General features: G+C 39.1%; 1 protein-coding gene across 2 annotated transcripts in view; it reads left to right on the forward strand.

The window, feature by feature from the left end:
* The first annotated feature begins 18 nt into the window (after nt 1-18).
* The window catches only part of tie1 (tyrosine kinase with immunoglobulin like and EGF like domains 1), a 44,041-nt gene continuing 23,498 nt past the window's right edge, over nt 19-20,561 (forward strand). The window contains exons 1-7 of one of the 2 annotated variants that reach the window (XM_002931604.5): nt 2,641-2,767; nt 9,182-9,835; nt 15,314-15,598; nt 17,625-17,735; nt 18,260-18,415; nt 18,805-18,936; nt 20,172-20,312. In XM_002931604.5, coding sequence (XP_002931650.3) covers nt 9,775-9,835; nt 15,314-15,598; nt 17,625-17,735; nt 18,260-18,415; nt 18,805-18,936; nt 20,172-20,312 — 886 coding nt within the window. In that variant the 5' untranslated portion in view covers nt 2,641-2,767; nt 9,182-9,774. Of the gene's footprint in view, nt 101-2,640; nt 2,768-9,181; nt 9,836-15,313; nt 15,599-17,624; nt 17,736-18,259; nt 18,416-18,804; nt 18,937-20,171; nt 20,313-20,561 lie in introns of those variants that run through there. The other variant, XM_031900916.1, reaches the window with a different exon arrangement.

Raw genomic sequence — 20,561 nt, forward strand, 5'->3', positions numbered from 1 at the left:
AATACGCTCCCACTTTTATTTTCTGCTTCCCCTTCTGTTTCTCTGCTGTTTCTCTCTCACATACTGGAGGGTGGAGTTTCACATGAGGAACAGTACAAAGGTGAGAGAGCTAGTTAAAATGTAACCAACTTCCTATGCCTGGATCGTGGCATATTAAATGGAGGGCAGTTAGTTACAAGGAAATGGCAACCTTCTACCTCAGCTATGAACTGGTTTGAATTCTAGGAAAGTTATACGGATTTATGTATACCCCGCCCATCTGCAAGTGACACTGACAATGTAATTCTGTCTGTCCTGTGTCCATCTGGGCTAATAGCAACGATCTGTCAGTATTAGTGGCTAATCCCTTCCAAGTTTCCTGCAAGGACGCATGGTATGGTTATGGATATTTTCTGGTCGCTAGATGGCGCCCGATATTGCCGTAAATGAGAGTTTTGTATTCACAGTTATTTCCTGTACTTATTGTAATAGACAAACTGCGAGCATGTCAAGCGCCAAATAAGATCCCAGATAGGAATAACTCTAGTTCCCTTTGAACATATAAGTAAAATGGAACCAGACCAAATACGCGGTATCATGTATGTGTATTGATACAACTACCCACAGTAAATTTCCCAAACTATTTTTCCTTGAGCAGTGGCTCCTGGTTTCACATCCAACCAGTGTATGCATGAAGCTTGTATGTTGGTTCTTGATAAAGTGCTTGGCAGGGACTGTAAACTCCATGGGCTCAGAGACTGTGATGTGCAGCATAGTTAGTACAGGTATAGGACCTGTTATCCAGAATGCTCGGGACCTGAGGTTTTCCGGATAAGGAGTCTTTCCATAATTTGGAACTTCATACCTTAAGTCAACTAAAAAATCAAGGATTAATTATATCTTAGTTGGGATCAAATACAAGGTACTGTTTTATTTTTATAGAGAAAAGGGAAATCAATTTAAAACCCTGAATTATTTGATTAAAATGGAGTTTATGGGAGACAGGCTTTCCGTAATTCAGAGCTTTCTGGATAATGGGTTTCTGGATAATGGATCCCATACCTGTACTGGTGTTTCAGGGGGGAACAGTAGTACAGAGGCGCCAGAAAGGCCCTAATTAATAAACAGTTTTAATATATCTTGGTAGTACAGGTCATTTTGGCATGTTTTGAAACAAAATTGAATTTGCTATGGGGCCCAAAACTTACGCCACTGGTTACACATGTTTCCTGCAGATAGGTTAGCACATTGTTGGAGATCAGAGGTAAAAGAGTCCAGATACATGAAGCTGATGTTCTATAAGAATTGGACATGCAACATTGCTAATAAATAAGCAGTAAGAAGCTATCACAGACTATGCTGCTGAATTTAGTGTCCAGGGAGCTCTTATGCTTGTTTCTAAACTTTTTTTGAAGAATCTGCAAGGATATAAGATCCCTAACATGTTTAATTCTATATTTATAGCTCCCTAGTGTAGGGGCGTGTGTTCTTTACAGAGGATGATGAGGACAGTCAGTGTTGACACTGACAACCTAAGAATTCACAAAGTCAGACAGTGCTCATCTGTCCCTGGCTCACATAATCTGACAGGATGTGGGGAACAAACTCTCCTTACAATAACAGGAAAGCATCCTAAAACAAAGGAGCTTGTTTAAGGAGATGAGAAAGAATAAGCTTGTGGCTGTCTCTTGAGATAATATATATAGTAAGAAAATGGTGGCATACGTATTTGTTTAAATTACACTATATCATATTATACTGTAAAGGTCTAGTAACATCAATGTAATCTATATATTTTAGATTTTTGTTTTCACTGTTAATATCACAAATTCTCTGGCTTTGTCTTAATTTCACTGCTTGCTTGTCCCGCACAGGTGTGGTGCACCCAGACCCACCCACATGAGGCTTATTCTCTGCCACATGGGGATGGTTACACAGTCCAAAAATCAGCCCCTACACTGGCATCAGCCCTTCACTGTTCCTGCACCCAGAGCTATTGCGTTGGCCAGGTGTAGACACAGAGCAGATTTTGGCACTGAAATGCATACTCATGCATTTCCATGCCAGTATCCACTCTCTTTGCCTGCACATGGGCCAACACAATGGTGCTAGTGTATTGGCTGATTTTTGGACTGTGTAACCATCCCCATGTGGCATTAGCTGTACTTTTGCTGCCCAAGTGCTGGAACCAAGACAACCAACAGATCTTTATTTCAACTTTATCTATTTATTCAACTATCTTTTCATTTCACATATACATGTCAGAATTCTATTTTATTGTATACCTCATCCTACTTTGTCTCTGTATAGAAGAAATTAATTTGGCTTAATTTTGGATTATTTTTTGTCTACGCTTTCTGTAATATATGTATATTGTTACTATAATTACCTCACTTGATTAAATTTAGTTTTGAGTCACTTCATTTTTCCTTTTTCATAACTCTTCCTCAACACAATAGTGCCTTCCTTGCTTCAGAGCTTCCTGCTTGCTGCATCCATTACACAGCTGTGTTTTTTGCTTTGAGAGGGCATTGTAATATTTTGTTTGCCTGATCTCCAGGTGTTTCACATCTTGCATATGTGTTCTGTTCTTATTTATGTAGCAAACATGTCTAGAACATATGAGTACTTTCAAGCCAGTGTGCATATCTCAGGGTTGGACTGGGTCTGCGGGCCTTGGGAAAAAACCTGGTGGGCCCCGCTGACCCAGGCTCGCTCCCTGCCAGGAACTGTGGACATTTCACATGCACCCCCAACCCTAATCGTGGACACAAGGAGGAAGTAAAAGGTAAGCATTGTATGCACATGTGAGGGTGGAGTCAGGTTTTGATGGGGGGGGGGGGGGGGTGGCAGCCCCATTGGGTCCTTGACACCCTAGTTAAAGCTTCAGTGAATTCAGTGAATTTTCTATTCAGTCCTGTTTAATCATGTATTATCTACATGATTAATTGCCTTTCTGGAACCCAAACAACTTAATCATTTACAGTTTTGCTCTGTGCACCATTACTTAGCACACATAGTTATCATGCATATGCTTTCTTAGGGCAATGACACATGGGTAGATTTGTCGCCTGTGTTAAAAAATTGATACCTGTTGGGCAAGGACCGCTTCGGCTCATTGATTGGTCCTCATCCCAACAGCCTGCATTTACCATCATTGTGATCCAGTTTGGCCTGAGGGCCAAATGATCAGGTCAGCCCAATGTTGCTGACCCCAACCTGGGCATATCGAGGAAAGACCTACTTTTTAGATGACCTCTCCAAATGAGCGGATGGTAAATGTATAGCCAGCTTTACACAGTTTAAAATAGTGTATCTAGTATTCTCTTTTGTGTTGTTATTTTTTTTTGTTATAATTGTTGATATTTATTAGTAATTTTACAATGTACTAATAAATGTTCCCTCTAATTCCTTCTTGGCTATGTGCGCACATTTTAAACTTGTGTTTGCATTTTTAAAGATGATGTGCTCAGGTTAGAATTGATACAACTATTGGGTTTTTACACAAAATTCTTTGTGTACACCACAATTTGTTGTGTGCTCTGGCCTCAAAATGTTTGTGTATGCACACTAGTGACAGCTTAGGGCCAGTTTTGGTACTAACGGGATAAAAGGTCTGCTGTACCACTAAGCAGCTAATGCACCATTAACCTTAGCGCCTGGGCAGCCAACAAAGCTGATCCAAGCAGATCCTCATATGTGCGCCCCTTGCACTAAGTGTCCTGACAGGCACTGCTTGACTTGTGTGCACACAGAGTAGATTTCAATGCAGAAATGTAGAATTATGCATTTTTGTGCCAAAATCTGCTCAGTGTGTGTGGAGACAGTGTCAGTACAGAATGCCTGCCAGTGCACTTAAATCAAGGAGTGGATGGGTGTACAGTATATGCTTTTCCACTTGCAAAGAAATAGCCAATCCTCCCAGTCAATACTCCCAGTGCATGTGAGGTGGATTTTAGGCAGAAAGTGCAAACGTACATTTTTTGACTAATATCCACCCAGTATATGCAGTGATAGGTAAAAAATGCACTGTTTGACATAAGCCTAAGCCAAAGGACTTTATGGCTTTTCTTGTTGTACAAGAACACAAGTATTTACCAATGTGGCTTTTGCCTTTTTTCATCGAGTCTTTAAACATTATCTTTAAGGATAATAACATGATGTGGGTGTCTGCTCCACCTGTAGGTTCTAAATTAAATTTACTGATACCATTTAGTACAGTTTCCTGGCAAAACAATTAAAAACTTGTTACTCCTATGGGAAGGGCACATGGGGCAGATTGTCAGCCTGCAGGTAAGAGCAAGGTGAATATCGACCCCTACACTTACACCCCTACACTAAAAATCTAGTTGTGCCTGCACCACTGAATCTGCCAGGGTGCAGGCACACACAGCTGATATCTGCCAACAAACATTTGTTGCCAGATATATTGTGCCTGCACCTGGAAGATTTTTCAAGTGTAGGGGGAGATTTCAGCCTGTGCTTATTCGCAGGCTGACAATCTGTCCTGTGTACCTTTGCCCTAAATTAAAGGCATTTTGAGAGTACATGCAATGGGTGTTAATATGGACATTATTGGGCTGTAGCTCCTTAATGACTGACCCTCCCTGTGACCATGAAAAAGTATTTATAAGGGAGAAATATATTTCTTAGCTAATAGCAGTGGTGCCCAACCAGTGGCTCGTGAGCAACATGTTGCTCACCAACCCCTTGGATGTTGCTCTCCATGGCCTTAAAGCAGGTGCTCATTTTTTAATTTCTGGTAAGGAGGCAAGTTTTGGTTGTATAAAAACCAAGTATAATGCCAAACAGAGCCTTCTGTAGGCTGCCAGTCCCCATAGGGGCTATTAAGTAGCCAATTATAGCTCTTATTGGCACCCTCAGGAACCTTTTTCATACTTGTGTTGCTCCCCAACACTTTTTCCCTTTAAATGTGGCTCACGGGTATAAAAGGTTGGGGATCCCTGGCTAATAGCATAGGGAACACTGTAGACTACTGTAACTATGCCAAGAACATAAGAATTGCAGGAAGCTAACCGTCTCTACACTACTATGTGAAGATATCCCCACCCCCATCAAAACAAGCACTCGGCCTAAGACAGTTCTCACCAAGAGATATCCCCCAGACTTCCTTTCTATTGTTCTTGTATCAACAAATGAAACCCTTTACTGCCCTGAGTAAGATATAAAAAGAATCTTTCTGTGTTTTCTGCAAGATCGCTTCAATCACTGCTCCCAAGAAGAAACAATTTTGTGACATATAAATGAATGGCATACAAGCATGTGTTAAAATCATTTAAATGCTTCTATAATTTTCAACTCCACTGTGAAACATTTTAGGCTAGGAAGTTCCCCAAGATTTGCCAGTTTGTTACAACAAAGAAGCATTTAATTAACATTTTTATCAGGCAAGTACAATAATTTCATATTTTGTCAAGAATGTGTGAATTAGAAACCAAAACAATTTTCAGTGGTAAAGGGTAGGTAATTAAATTACCAGTGCATAGTTGACTTCTACTTATCTGTGCTCTGGTAAGTATATACTTTCCATTTCCTTGTTTGCCCTGCCCTCAAAAAATAAGGAAGACCATACTTTTTTTTTTTTTTTTTTTTACAATTACAAGCTCTATTCAATAACTCACGTTGCACATAGGGGTATACTGTATACCACCCTTTTACGTATGTAATGTGCAATACTACTGGCCCCTTTACTTGGGAAGGGTGTTAATGAGCTTTTTAAAATGCACAAAACAGAATGTTTACCTTAAAGGAATAGTAACACCAAAAAATGAAAGTGTATAAAAGTAACTAAAATATAATGTGCTACTGCCCTGCACTGGTAAAAGTTGTGTGTTTACTTCAGAAAGTCTACTATAATTTATATAAATAAGCTGCTATGTAGCCATGGAGGCAGCCATTCAAAGGAGAAAAGGCACAGGCACGTAGCAGATAACAGATAAAACATTATTGTATTCTACAGAACTTATCTGTTATCTGCTATGTAACCTGTGCCTTTTCTCCTTTTTTCCAGCTTGAATGGCTGCCCCCGTGGCTACACAGCAGCTTATTATATAAATTATAGTAGTGTTACTGTAGCAAACACACCAGTTTTACCAGTGCAGGGCAACAGTGCATTATATTTTTATTACTTTAAAGCTCTTTCATTTTTTGGTGTTACTGTTCCTTTAATGAAGAAGGAAAGGTATGATCACAGGAGGGTGCCAAAATGTAATCACTAACCTGATACCCCGTTTAACGATAAAATCTGCCAGTTGGTGTGAGTGTCAGACATTTGTCTTTGAACGATTGTTCTCTGCGCATGTCATGATTGCCAGCAGCGGAAGTCAACGAACATAAATAAATAAATACTGCTTCCGCCACGACATTGGATCGTACGTAGATGTACGATCGTACGTATTTTACGATAATGATATGATGAAATCTTTTGCAAATTATCGTTGCCCGTGGATGGCATATCGTATGGAAACCCGATTGCCATACGATCGTTTGTCGATATAATCGTTTGTCGTACAACGAGTGAAATCGCCTCGTGTATGGGGACCTTAAGTCAAGCTGCAAATCCCACTTACAATATGAGTAGTTTCCTTTAGGATGAAGACACACAGAGCTACTAGTAGCAGCTACTTGACAGCTACAAAAATAGACAATAATGATAATTTACTAATAATTGTCTATAAGTGTGTTTTAGCAGAGGCAATTCTCAGTATTGTCTCTAACAGTATTTTCTGGCTTTTAGTAGCCATGACAAGTGGCTGCTACTAAGTAGCTCCGTGTGTCTTCACCCTTAAGGTTAAGAACCCATGGAGCGGTTGAGTCGCCCGCGATAGATCTCTGCTATTGCGGGCGACAAACCACTCCAAAAAGGCTTTCCACCAGCAACAATAGGAGTCACTGGTGGAAAGCCCTTTGCATTGCTTTGGTAATCCGAAGTCAAGTGAGTTGCCTGCAGGAGGAAACTTTGCACTTCGGATTACTGAATCGATTCAAGATGCTTTCCACCGGTGACTCCTATTGTTGCTGGTGGAAAGACTTTTCGGAGCGCTTTGTGGCCCGCGATAGAAGAGATCTATCACAGGCGACTCAACCGCTCCGTGGGTTCTTAGCCAAAGGGGCTGATTTACTTACCCACGAACGGGTCGAATGGAGTCCGATTGCGTTTTTTTCGTAATGATCGGTACTTTGCGATTTTTTCGTATGTTTTGCGATTTTTTCGGATTCTGTACGAATTTTTCGGATCCAATACGATTTTTGCGTAAAAACGCGAGTTTTCCTATCCATTACGAAAGTTGCGTAAAAAGTTGCGCATTTTGCGTAGCGTTAAAACTTACGCGAAAAGTTGCGCATTTTTCGTAGCGTTAAGTTTTAACGCTACAAAAAATGCGCAACTTTTCGCGTAAGTTTTAACGCTACGCAAAATGCGCAACTTTTTACGCAACTTTCGTAATGGATACGAAAAACTCGCGTTTTTACGCAAAAATCGTATTGGATCCGAAAAATTCGTACAGAATCCGAAAAAATCGCAAAATATACGAAAAAGTCGCAAAATATTCGTTTTCAAGTCGGAACTTTTCCAATTCGGGTCGGATTCGTGGGTTAGTAAATCAGCCCCTAAGGATCCCTGTTATAGACAATACTGATAGGTGTGTTTTAGCAGAGGCAATTCTCAGTATTGAGGGTATTTTCTGGCATTTAGTAGCCGTGACAAGTAGCTGCTACTAAGTAGCTCCATGTTTCTTCGCCCTAAGGCGTCTCATATCTACAACAATAGTGAAAAAAGGAAACCTTAAAGATAAGTATCATTGCACTGGCTATGTCTCTTTTGTGACTCATGCTTTGTTTTTAAGAAATCTAAAATGACAGGAAGGAACAGACGTAGTCATATTACTAGTAGTAAACACATATCCATGCTAATTGGTGTTAAAACAATATAATAACTTAATATACCTTATAAAAATACCTAAAGGCAAAATGAATAGAACTCAGAGTGGAGTAACTATGGAACCAAATAATTGATTGCTATGAAGGCTGTCACTGTTATACACATACTTTGCAAAACTGGTGGAATTGTGGAAAATACAGCACATATGACACTAGCTTTATACATCTTGCAATGAGATTTTGACTTGAAATGTAATTCAAGACAAGCGTTAGGGTATATTCCAAATTATTTTTAAAAAAATAGGTACCTGAGGGATTTTATTTCTTTTTTGACAGAAGGATTATTTTCTTACCATTCATTTTCTAGTTTGTGTTTGTGAATATTATAATCATAAGAGTTTTGTATTTTTGTTTGACATTTATATACAGTATATATGCAGGGAAGGATATTTATCTGAGAATTAAGTTTTATTTCTGCTCCCAGTCTTTAGGTTCCAGACATTGTGTCCTTCCATTGTTCTTCGCTTCCTCAAAGCAATTTGAAAACTCTGTACAAGCAAGCAAAACAAAGTTACATACTCTACAGTCACAGCTGGCTTTTTCTCCATGTGAAGGGGGAAACTTTTATTTTCTGTTGGAATACTGAATTTTGTATACATATTGGGAAAAAAAACAATAAGTGGGAACAATAAGTGATTTTTCAAAGCATGTTATTTTCATCAATTATGAAGAAGATGGTATTTTCATACAGCATTTTTGCATTTTGTTTGGTAAAGCTAAGCAATAACTATATTTTATGACTAAAACTACTGTTTTACTGCCATGTAATACTTTAGTGTTTCTCCGGCAAGAAACATTATATCAAAAAATGACGGTTAATATGGCTCGCCAGAGATAGAACAATTAATGCAGAATGTTCGAATATTTATAGAAAATGCATTTAATGAATGTTGTATTTAAGTCTTCCTGTCCAGCATTATATCATGTACCCGGTGCTTGCTGCAATTACCTAATAGCACATATTGTGGTAGAAATAAGGTCTGAAGCCTACAGCTCTCCTCGCTAGAAACTCTTAGTACAGGAAAAGAAAGACCCAAAACAATGTTCCAGCTTTGGAATATGCCACTAATGTTCTATAAAATTGTAATACACTTTAATAAACTATTGAAATTTATCACTCTCTTGCTTTCGGTATTCAGATATATACAATATCGTGTCCAAGTCAAGCGGGAGAGTTAAATATAACAATGCATGTCATTAGCAGGGAAGTTAAGAGGTTAGTTTTATTATATTCTTTTCTCAGGCTTTGCTGTGACTGTGATTTCCTAAGCTAGAGGCCATCTCTGACTGCTCAGCTCAGAATTTCCTGTGACTCCCAGTTCAGCTACGCCTTTTCCTCTTTCCATCTCAAAATCTCAGAAATTATTGGTGCTGTTGACTGGTGAACGTGGGAAAGCCTCAGCAAAAAACAGCCTGAATACTGAAACAAAAGTGGGAAAACGGAGCCAGGAACCATCAATAAAACGTGAGCTTGACGAAAGAGTACACCATGCTGTGAGACCCATCAAGGATTAAAATATGGAAAAAATCATATGAGTGTTCCTGGAAACTTGTATGCTTCTTATAGGTTCTACACTAAGTAAATCAAGCTCCCTGCTTATGGAATTACAGAATTTTGTTGAAATTTGAAATGTGATTATTCAGCAACTGCCTAGGATAACTGGATACATCTGTTGATCTTGGGATTCCTTGTTTAACTTTGAGACCCAGGAAATGTTGCTTCAAACATGCTCTGTGGAATGATGATATTTTGGTAGAAGTGGAAGACTGTCCTGGAGAGAGGGGAAAAGAGACATAAGCAGATTGGATCTCTCCTCTTTTGACGGAAAGAGGACAATGGTTTTGCGTTTGTCTCTGCCTTTTGTGTTCTTTTTCTCCTTACTTTCAGTTAAAACTGGTAAGAGGTTTTTTTTTTTAATTTTCTTGTGTATAGTTTTACAGCCTCAATACTTATTTTTAGTTAAATTCAGATTAATTTTCTAGGTAATCCTCAGTTATTTCAACATAGATAAGATACATAAGAGATGAACAGGTTTCAGAACTTAAACATGGCTTTTTAACAGATGTACAAAAACAAAATATGATAGAAGGGGGTTGGTGTGACCTCCTGCAATTCCACAATGCTATGTCATATGTAAATATGTCATTTTTGGCAAAATATGCAGTATTGAATTAAACCAATGTCTACTTTGTAAATCATTTGCACTGTGTAGATTCAGTATTTAGTAAGCATTTTAAGGTTCTCTTCCTAAATCAAACACATTAATGCATTTCCTGCTGTATTTTGTGAGCACAAAGGAAAAGGATACACAAATATATGCACTTAGTACCGAAGTACCTTTCTGGGCATGGATGACAAATGTAGCAAAATGTAAATTGTGTTAAAATCCTATGTTGACTGAACATTTATCTTGTATAGTGTTTCTGGTTTAACTGACTTTTAAACTCTTAAATCCTTCTTAAAATATATGCTTTACAAAAGAATGAGTCTAAACTGTAAACAAAAATAGAATATTTTTTTTAGTTATATTTAATAAACCCCAAATGCTTTATAGTAATGTGCTTATAAAAGAAAATGTTGCTGTTATCAGTGTAAATTGGTTACCAGTGGCATTGGGGAAATAACCAAATTAATTAGGTGTGTGGTTGTCCTGATGAATGCCACTGAAATTACTCCTTTACTCTAATTCCTTAGAAGGCTTGCGTAAAAAGAGTAAGGATTTTTTGGATGGTAGAAAGTTCCAGAAGTATGGGGGGATTAGGAAGTATACATTTGTGTGTGACTCAGCTCTAGTGATGACCTGTATGAACAATAGACTGTGCTATGCTGGTCATAAGGGCCAAAACCAAGCGTATGGAGACATAAAAGCCAATATGTACAGAGGAGCTAAGGCTCATGGCCCACGGGTAGATTAGTCACCTGTGGTTAATCTCAGCTACTGTGGCAACTAATCTCCCCAAAATGCCTTTCCCAGGCAATAAAGTGGAAAGGCAAATGCGTTGCATTTTCTGAAGTTGTGCAAACTTTCCTCCTGCAATATGTATGCCAATCAATTCACATTGTTGCTGGTGGAAAGGCATTTTGGGGAGTCATCTGTGGTAGCAGAGGTTTAACTGCAACCAACTTATCTCCCCATCAGCCTAAGAAATCTAAAAATAAAAGAGAATGCCTAATAGAACCAGAAGCTAATAGAAGTGGTTTTGAGGTGGGTGAAAAGAAGTGGCTACCAACACTACAGATGGGCTCTACTGGGTGGAGATGAGAATCTGCAACAGGCAGTATTTTAAGCTTGTAGAGCATGCTCAGTAGGCAGTATAGGCTGAAACTTCTTTATCTTCTTTAACTAAAAATTGTATGTGACTAATGTGATAAATGTTAACAGTCTAGAAAATCTTGCTTACTGAACTGCTACTGGGAAAAATTACAGGGTGATGAAATATAACAAGATAATGCAATAGTCCCATTATTTTATCATTTTGATTATTTATAAACATTACCATTTTACACAAACTGTCTAGCTTACCTGATAGCAGCAAAAACACTTACGGTACCTAAATCCTCATTTGGGTTTGACTTGCAGTATGTAAAGTAAAAATTTTAGGTCCAGAGAGAAGCGGTTGCTGGCTCTTTATAGTTCTGTCCTTATTAACTGTTATAAGTGTAAGTACAGTGCCTAATTGTGAAATGCACTCTTTAACTGCCTAATGAAACAAGTTAGGGACGAGAAAGGGTATACCCAGTGCCTCTCCCCATCTGCTTCTCATAAAATAGAAAGCACAGGTAGTGCTCTATTTACCGTAAGTGGACAAGTACAGGTTTCTGCACTCAGGGTATGACCAGTGGCATAACTATAAAGGAAGCAGTCCCTATGGTCATAGGAAGCCCAGGGAACAGGGGGCTTCTGGTGGCAGAGGGTCCCGGTGTGGGGTAGTTACGCCACTGAGTATGGCAATTCATTTTGCAGGCAGGACAGGGTAAAAAGTGCAAAAACTTTGCTGACTGCAACAGTATTTGTACTTACCTAATGTATCACTTTTAGTGTAATAGAAAGTGTGCATTTTAGATAAACAAATTAATCAAAACACAGTGATGCCTGCAGATTGCAGTGTTTCATCCAGAATTCCAGCATAAATGTGGGTCCCTGCCAAATAGCAGAAGCCACAGCTAAAATGCAATTCATCAATGCAGAAGCTAATTAGCTTCAGTGTTAGAGTGGGATACCAGGGGCCCAACAGAAGACCTTAGACCATGGGCCCACCCATTCTCCACACTCTATTTCTTCTATTTCCTCATACTATACTCTTTTGTTCCATTTAGGCTCTTTGTTACTTTTACAGAAATAGGGAATGACCATAAGCTAATTGGTTGGAAGCATGAGAGCCCACAGCAACATTTTTCTTGATCATCTTGGGTGCCAATATCATGTGTTGATACTATTGCTGTCAGATACAGCGTTTTGTGAAAAGCATTATGTGCAAGTCGTTTGGCTCTTGTCAGGGAACCCTAGTGGTAACATTCTAGGTTTGCTACGCTCATTCTGCATGCAAGATGTCTGCATGGTTTGTTTGTTGTACTTATGTTTAAAATTAGTCCTTGAATGCCTAATTTTCAATATTCTATTTGTTGTGACTGCAAATCAAAAACACTATAGTGTGATTCAAAGTTGATTGGAAAGCAATATGCTCTTGTACAAAACCCCTAAATATATTGAACCAACCATTTACATTCAGCCAATTTTTTTAAGCGCAAATTAATTTATAATGACCTGTGCTGTGCAGAATGCAAGATGCTTATAAAGTAAATGCTTATGAAATACAATGCAGTAAATAGTACCTTTTTAAAATTAAGGGGCCTCACATGCCTTTCCTGTTACAGGAATCTTGGTTATCAGAACTTACCCTCTCTCACAATGTTGCTTGATGCCAGAAATTCTAATTCTTAAGGTGATGGCACAGGCTATATGCATTTTCCAGTGCTTCAATGATTTAGATATTTTATTTAAACTGACACTAGTGATGGGCGAATCTGTCCTGTTTCGCTTCGCCATAAAACTAAAAAAGATTTTTTTTGTTGCCTGCGTCTTTTTTGTCGCCCACACTTTTTTGACGCGACCGCACCCAATTTGACAAGTGGCGAATTTGTTTTACACGCAACAAATTTTTCCGCTGCGAATTTTCACAAAACAATTTGCCAATGGCAAAATGCAAAAATCTGCTGCAAATCCATGCCTGGCAAAAAAATTTGCTCATCACTAACTGACAGGGCCGGAACTAGGGGTAGGCAGAAGAGGCAGCTGCCTAGGGCGCAATGATTGAGGGGCGCCAGGCAGGAGCCTCTCCTGCCTACCCCTAGTGCTACTTTGTCACTGCCTCCGCCGCTTAACATTAGCGGTGGAGGCAATGACCGATTGAATTGCACCGCCCCCCCCTGCCCCTCCTCCTGTGCTTTGGTGCGCATGCGCCGTTCGGGGGGGCGGGGAGGTGGGCGGAGTTGGCCGACCGGGTTGCCTAGGGCGCCTGGTCGGCTTGGCCCGCCCCTGCTAACTGACACCAAAGGTATTATCTGAAGTTTTGTTGTCAACGCTAGAAGAGCTTAGCTTGAGTGACAAAACGTGAGTCATCACCCTAAAGGCTTGAGGCACGCGGAGTGCTTGGTGCTGGGGAAATGCTGAACTCCTGTTTTTTTCTGGCCATAATCTATAGCAGTAAAAGTGCTAGATGGTGATTGATACAAGAAATTATGCATAGTATTAGTATACTAGAAAGAGTTTTGATATCAGCAATGTACTAGGACTCACCTACTAGATTAACTACACTTTGTTGACATGTAATAATGACTTTGTAATAATGCCTACCTGACAGCACCTTAGAAGGCCATCTGCTCTGTTTTATATATCTCTTAAAGACCTGTATAATAAAATGGCTTATTTTCATTATATTCAGAAAGGACATATGTTAAGCTATAAAGGGATGCTTTATAGTAATGTAGAAAAACAGACCAAAGGCCATCAAATTCAATCCCTCCAAATTATGCCCATTGTACATATATATATATATAATTATACAGACCTATCTATACACTCACATTTAAAAACCTAAATTAACTGTAAATTTTGAGATATTATCCAAAAAGTGACCCCAAAGTGCTGTATACTATATAGTATGCTATAGGCATACTAGACACCAGGGGTGTATTTAGCCAGTGCTGCCCTAGGCACCGGACCTAAATACACTCCTACGTCATGCCTGTAACGCAGGGGTGGGCAAACTTTTTGGCTCACGGGCCACATTTACTTACCCCCGGCCGGACCGGGCCAGGGCGGGCAGGGCCAGGCCAGCGTTACGCCCCCTTCGTCTCTTTAAAGGGAAAAGAAAGTCAAAGTCACTTGGGGGTGCCAAAATGTTAGGCACCCCCAAGTGACTTTGACCACCTACCTTTTACCCCGGGCTGGTGCCCCTGTGAGGAGGGAACAGCACCAGCCCGGGGTAGCTGCCGGCGCTTCCTTCCTCTTGTTTCGCTGCGCGCGCATGCGCAGTAGAGAGAAAAGCCAAACTTAAACATTAAAGTCGGCTTTTCACTCTACTGCGCATGCGCCCACCGCTGGCATTCAGGAAGAGGAAGCCAGAACACGGAAGCGCTGCGCTCCAGGTGCCCCGGGCTGGTGCTGTTTTCTCCCAACAGGGGCACCAGCCCGGGGTACGAGGTAAGCGGTTAAAGTCACTTGGGGGTGCCTAACATTTTGGCACCCCCAAGTGACTTTACCTTTCGTTTCCCTTTAATTCCGGCCCGCCAATGACACCAAGTCTCACGTGATGAGACTTGGCGTCGTCGGCGGGCCGGATTAAAAAGGCCTGCGGGCCGTAGTTTGCCCACCCCTGCTGTAACGTCACACGCACCGACATTGCGGAAGTGATGTCACGCGCAGCCTACATGTGATGTCACTTCCCCCAAAGCCCGCGACCCCCTACCCCCCTCAGCCCCCAGCTTCATTGCCAGGGCTGACCCCCAAAATGGGTGCCTTAATATAAATACACCCCTGCTAGACACATTACAATATTAGCACATAATCCTAAAAAGGAATTGCAGAAGTGGGGAATAGTGTTTATTTAGATTCAAATTTGTGCCTGTTTCTCTTAGTAAATGAAGTCCATTGTCTTTGAAAAACCAAATATGTTAATATTTCTCAAGCAGCTTCTCCCATTCCTAACCACAAAATATAAAATATGGGAGTGAAAAAGTCAAAAAGCAAATATATTTCAAATAAGTTCCTATCCCAAATACCCTACATACTATTTAGTAAAAACTGCTTGGTAGCTAAAAGTTGTTATTCACAGTATAGTTTTACATTAATTATCTGACTTTTTTATGCAACAGAAGCAGTTCTTGATGTGACCTTGGTATCACTTGGAATCCGTTTACAAGACTTTGCCTTGCAGTGTGTGACAGGAGAGCGAGATATGAATGGCACAGACCTGCAAATAAGACGAGATAACAGTATTGTACGTACTACACACAAAACACACTTTAAAACTGCCATAGGGGCAAATGAGGTGCGAGCTCAAGGATTTCTAATCAGTGAACTAGTTGGAGTCCTCATCTGTGCTGGAAAGGGGCCTGCTGAGCAGACTGAAATACTCTATGTGTATAACAACCCAAATGGTAAGCCTCCATTTAATTCCTAATAAATTATTCTAAACTAATTGGGGCTCAATTACTAACATAGGTGCAATCTACTTTTTCCTTTGACTACAAGTGATTTATGGTCTTGCAATGGTATTTTTATTTCTTTATTGTAGAAGTTATACATTTGTTTTGTGAAAATAATGTAGAATGTTACGCCTGCTTCATTTGTTCATATTAAATGTTTTGCTTATTTGTGTTTAAAGTTTTTTGGAAAGGCTTGTGGGTCATAAACACTTATAAACAAACATATACAAATTCTGCTAAAATGTAGAAATACCAATAAGAACCTAGCATAATGACAATGACACAGACACAGTAGCAGTTTTATTGCTAAAATCCCTATTATGGAATGTACAAGCATTGCAAGATCTGTGCTGCTGATACTAGGGAGTGGTGAGGTTGCAGTTGCAATACTGAGCAGATATATATGTATAAACCTGACATTCTAAAACAGCGTAAGTTAGTACCTTGCTATTGGCTCCATGTTCCCTCAGCACACAGGCAGCAGCCAAACACTCACTGTATGAGTGATGGTAAGTTTATTCATAAACTCAACTCAGCATTGGAGCAGTGGTACATATATTATTAAGTAACTCAGCTATGACCCCATTTTCCATTAGTAGTGATGAGTGAATCTGTCCCGTTTCGCCAGAAAATTTGCTGAACAATTGAAAAATTAGCGAAACGCGTTTGTCGCGTCCAATTTCTTGCGACACACTTATTTTTACATGATTGCGACACGCAACAATTTTTTACGCATGAATTTTCACAGAACTTTTGCAAAACAATTTGCCAATGGCAAAATGCGGGAATTCGCTGCGAATCCATTCCTGCCAAAAAAAATTTGCTCATCACTATCCATTAGCAAACAAGTAGGATATCAAATCTTTAATATGACAGAATATGAGAGTTCTATTTATATATGTGTAGTGGTAGCTATGTGACAATATTATGTTTTGCACTAGGACTGTAATAAGAGGGACACAAAAGCATGCATGTAAAAATGAATTACTTTCCACCAGATTTGGACAATGGGTTCTAATGACACTCCTACAAAAAGGCAGCTTAAACAAAATTGGCTGTAGTTAAGGGCTATGGCACATGTGGCATTTTGACCTCAGACCTGTTTACAGCTGCATTCAGAACACCCTTTATGCCAAGAGCCTAAGCCTTTGCCTTGTGTCTATAGATGTGGTATGTCATAATAAAAAGCTATATTGCATATATATATATATATATGTATAGTTGAAAAAGATGCGGCACACAGATTATTTGCAAAAAGTATATATTAAAAAAAGAATCACATCATATATGATTCTTTTTTTAATATACACTTTTTGCAAATAATCTGTGTGCCGCATCTTTTTCAATTATACATATTGTGGAGGGATGTCGTGGGGGACGGTGTCCTGAAGTTGCTGAGCACAGGAATCTACACTATGGATTGCGGTGATGTTGTTTTATAAGGTATATATATATATATATATATACCAAATCAAACACAACCAGCACCAAGGGTCTTGTGGTTCAAACAAATATTAGTGTATTATAATTGCATGTACAATGTTTCAGTCCCTTTTGGGACCTTTTTCCCTTTTTTCGGTCCCTTTTGGGACCTTCCAAAAGGGACCGAAACGTCGGTTGTACATGCAATTATAATACACTAATATTTGTTTGAACCACAAGACCCTTGGTGCTGGTTGTGTTTGATTTGGTATCTATTTGGTATTCCGTGCACAGGGGCAGCTACATTGCAGCAACTTTCGGAGTGTGGTGCTGTCGTGTGGACTTTTATATATATATATATATATGCATTTATGCAAATAGTGGGAAAATAATTAAGACAGAAAAATGCCAGAAAACAAGACCTACTATATACAATATACCATATATTTGCTTTTTATTAAAAAAGACTAGCAATGGGCAGTTCAGCTTATCGCCAATCAGAGGATAAACAAGTATGTTTTACGGTTAACATATCTGTCCTCATCTTTCCCATCAGCTGAATTGATTCCAGTTAAAGTTACTGTGACAGTAAGTGTAAACAGTGATGTGACATTGGAAGCTAAGATAAGCAGACATGAACTTGCAGACATCTTGTGGAAATACAATGGTAAGTAATTGACCTTATAGCTTCATATAGGGCCCTTTAAAAATGTTTTATTCTGTAAAACAGGGGTACCATGAGCGGATCATCTTTTCCCAGCTTGCGTTTTGTGTGGTGGCAGAGAAAAGTGGATCTGCTGTCATTCACTCATTTGTGTAGTCCAAATGATGCACAGCATCAGACTGTCTGGAGCTACACTGAATGGATATCAGCACAGAAATGCAAAAGTTTGCATTTTTTAAACCATGATCCGCTCATTGTAGCTCCACACAGGCCAACGTCTTACCTGTCAATGGGACTGCAGCGGATTTACTTTTCTGAGCCTGCGCATTGTATGCAGGCTGAGAAGAAAAGCTGATCCTTTCTGATATCCCTAACACATTTTATTGGGAATACCCAGTTTCTTGCAAGGTGCTTGGATAATGGATATACAAGCACACAAACAACAATTATGCATTTCTAAAGACTAAAAAAAATGCTGATGTGAATTTAGTTCATGTATGTTACAATATCATCTCTTTATATTTAAGGAACCATGTTTCGCACCACCTACAAAGGGGAAGTGACTGATAAAACTGCCCAACTAAACCTGCAGGCAGTGAAAGTATCTCAAGCAGGGATTTACAGTGCTGGTTTCATGGGAGCAAGTCCTCTAAGCAATGCTTTCTTTCGACTCATTGTCAGAGGTCAGAAAAGAATTACACTGTATGTTTGCCAGTTGTTAATAACAGAGTTCCATTGTTGATTGACTTGCCTTGAAAAACCCAGAAACACATGCTTTTGGCTGAAAAATAATATAAAAGTAGACCAATCCATAATTTTAATGTATTAAATTTAACTTAAATACATAAAATTAAATAAGATGGATGTAGAATGATTTTCTCCATATTTAATTAACTAAAGAGTAGGTCCTTCTAGTTTAATTATACAGACAAGTAAAATTACTGGTTTATTAAGGAGATACAATTTAATCTCAAATCAGCAGAATATAACAACTGAAAACATTTTGAACACAAATCATCTGAATAGTAGCTGGTTTTTTTGTGTATTTGGAAAACATTTTTTTTTTTTATAGCTTGCCCGGATAATAAATGGGGCCCTTCCTGCCAGAAGGACTGCCTTGAGTGTTTAAATGGTGGGATATGTCATGACAGCAGTGGAGAGTGTATCTGTGCACCAGGTTTTATGGGAACAAGATGTGAAAAGGGTATGTACATTGGTATGGGCATATAAGTTTACTATTTGAAGATTGGTGTATGTAGGAGTTAAGCTTATGGCTAAGGAAGTGTTTCTCCACATTGTGGAGAAACATGCAATACTTCTGTACCACCTTAGGTGAATTCTTATGCTTGTCACTGCACACTTGTGGAAGATTTGGATTATTTGTAGAAAATATAGAACAAAAGGGACAGAGAAAATTCAATATGTACCATTAGCCTTTAAGTTATGGACAACTTAAGGTTTGTATTAGTTGTGCAAATAAAAAATGAATCACAAGCAGTTCTGACCGGGCCGCCATCAGAAACTTTGGGGCCCTGTACGTTATTTATATACAAGTTATATTTATATGGGGTCCCCCATATGCTCTGGCTGTCATTGCTTGATATGAAAGTTAGGTAAGCGTTTGCATAAGTTACTTAAATTGCATAGGTTTAGGGGCCCAGTAACTAGTTAGTAGTAGTTAATAAAAATAGTAAAAATAAAGTAGCTCCCAAAATAAACAGCTGGTTTCACTATAATCAGTTCATATAAATAGTTAAGCACAAAAGGAGAGTAGAAAGCACACACAAAAATAAATATAGAGAAGTGCTTTTCCCTAGGGAGGCCGCACATGTAGAGTCCCCTAATAGCAAACAATAATCCATATTGGGGAATGCACACTCCTAAAAACTAAATGTTTATTAAGTTACAAAATCAATGTGGGTTTAATTATGTTTTGATTTTGTAACTTAATAAACAGTTTGTGTTTAAGAGTGTGCATTTCTCTATGTGGATTATTGTTTGCCATATAAATAGTTAAAATAAATAATTAATGTGCTAATAAGTCAGTCAGTTCATTGGGGGCAGTGGAATTTACTTTAAGTTTTTTAGTTCATTGGTGGTGAGTGGAGTTTGCCTGCCCCTGTCAAGCTTTCTGCATTGTCTTTTGGTACACACATTAAGTCAATTTTTAGGCAAGTTATGTCAGTTTCCTAAGTTTTGTGGAAGTTATGTAAATTGTGTAAGTTTTACCATAACCTTGGGGGCAAGGGCACATAAGGGGCAGATTTATCAAAGTGTGACAATTTAGCTTAACCACAGAAAAACTTTCTATTTATTCCTATGGAATTTTAAGAAGCTAGAAGCATATTTATCATGGGTTTTGCTCACCACAGAAAAAACATCCACTTTCTGTAGTTCATAATTTGTATTGCATTTATATGTTTTTGGTTTTTTTTGCAGCCTGCAGAGAAGGAAACTTTGGCAGAAACTGCCAGGAGACATGCAAAGGGGAGCAGGGCTGCAAAGGGCTTACTTTTTGTCTTCCAGATCCATATGGGTGCTCCTGTGGCAGTGGCTGGACAGGTTCACATTGCCAGATACGTAAGAAATATTTATGTTTAAGTTACTTGTCCATAATTTATTTCAGACTTCTTTCTTGTTTTATGGCCACATTTACATGCAAGGTGTAACTATATGGCCTCAAAACTGTAACAAATAAGCTCCAGTTCAGTGACCTATAGCAACATAGCAGCAATTAGCATAAAAGAGCCGAGTCTGATAAAGACACTACTTATTAGAGCTTATTTATTCTTTTATCACAGGTAGTGGGTCATTTGCTGCAGCTTCAGT

Source organism: Xenopus tropicalis, chromosome 4 (assembly GCF_000004195.4).
Source record: "Xenopus tropicalis strain Nigerian chromosome 4, UCB_Xtro_10.0, whole genome shotgun sequence".
Lineage (NCBI taxonomy): Eukaryota > Metazoa > Chordata > Amphibia > Anura > Pipidae > Xenopus > Xenopus tropicalis.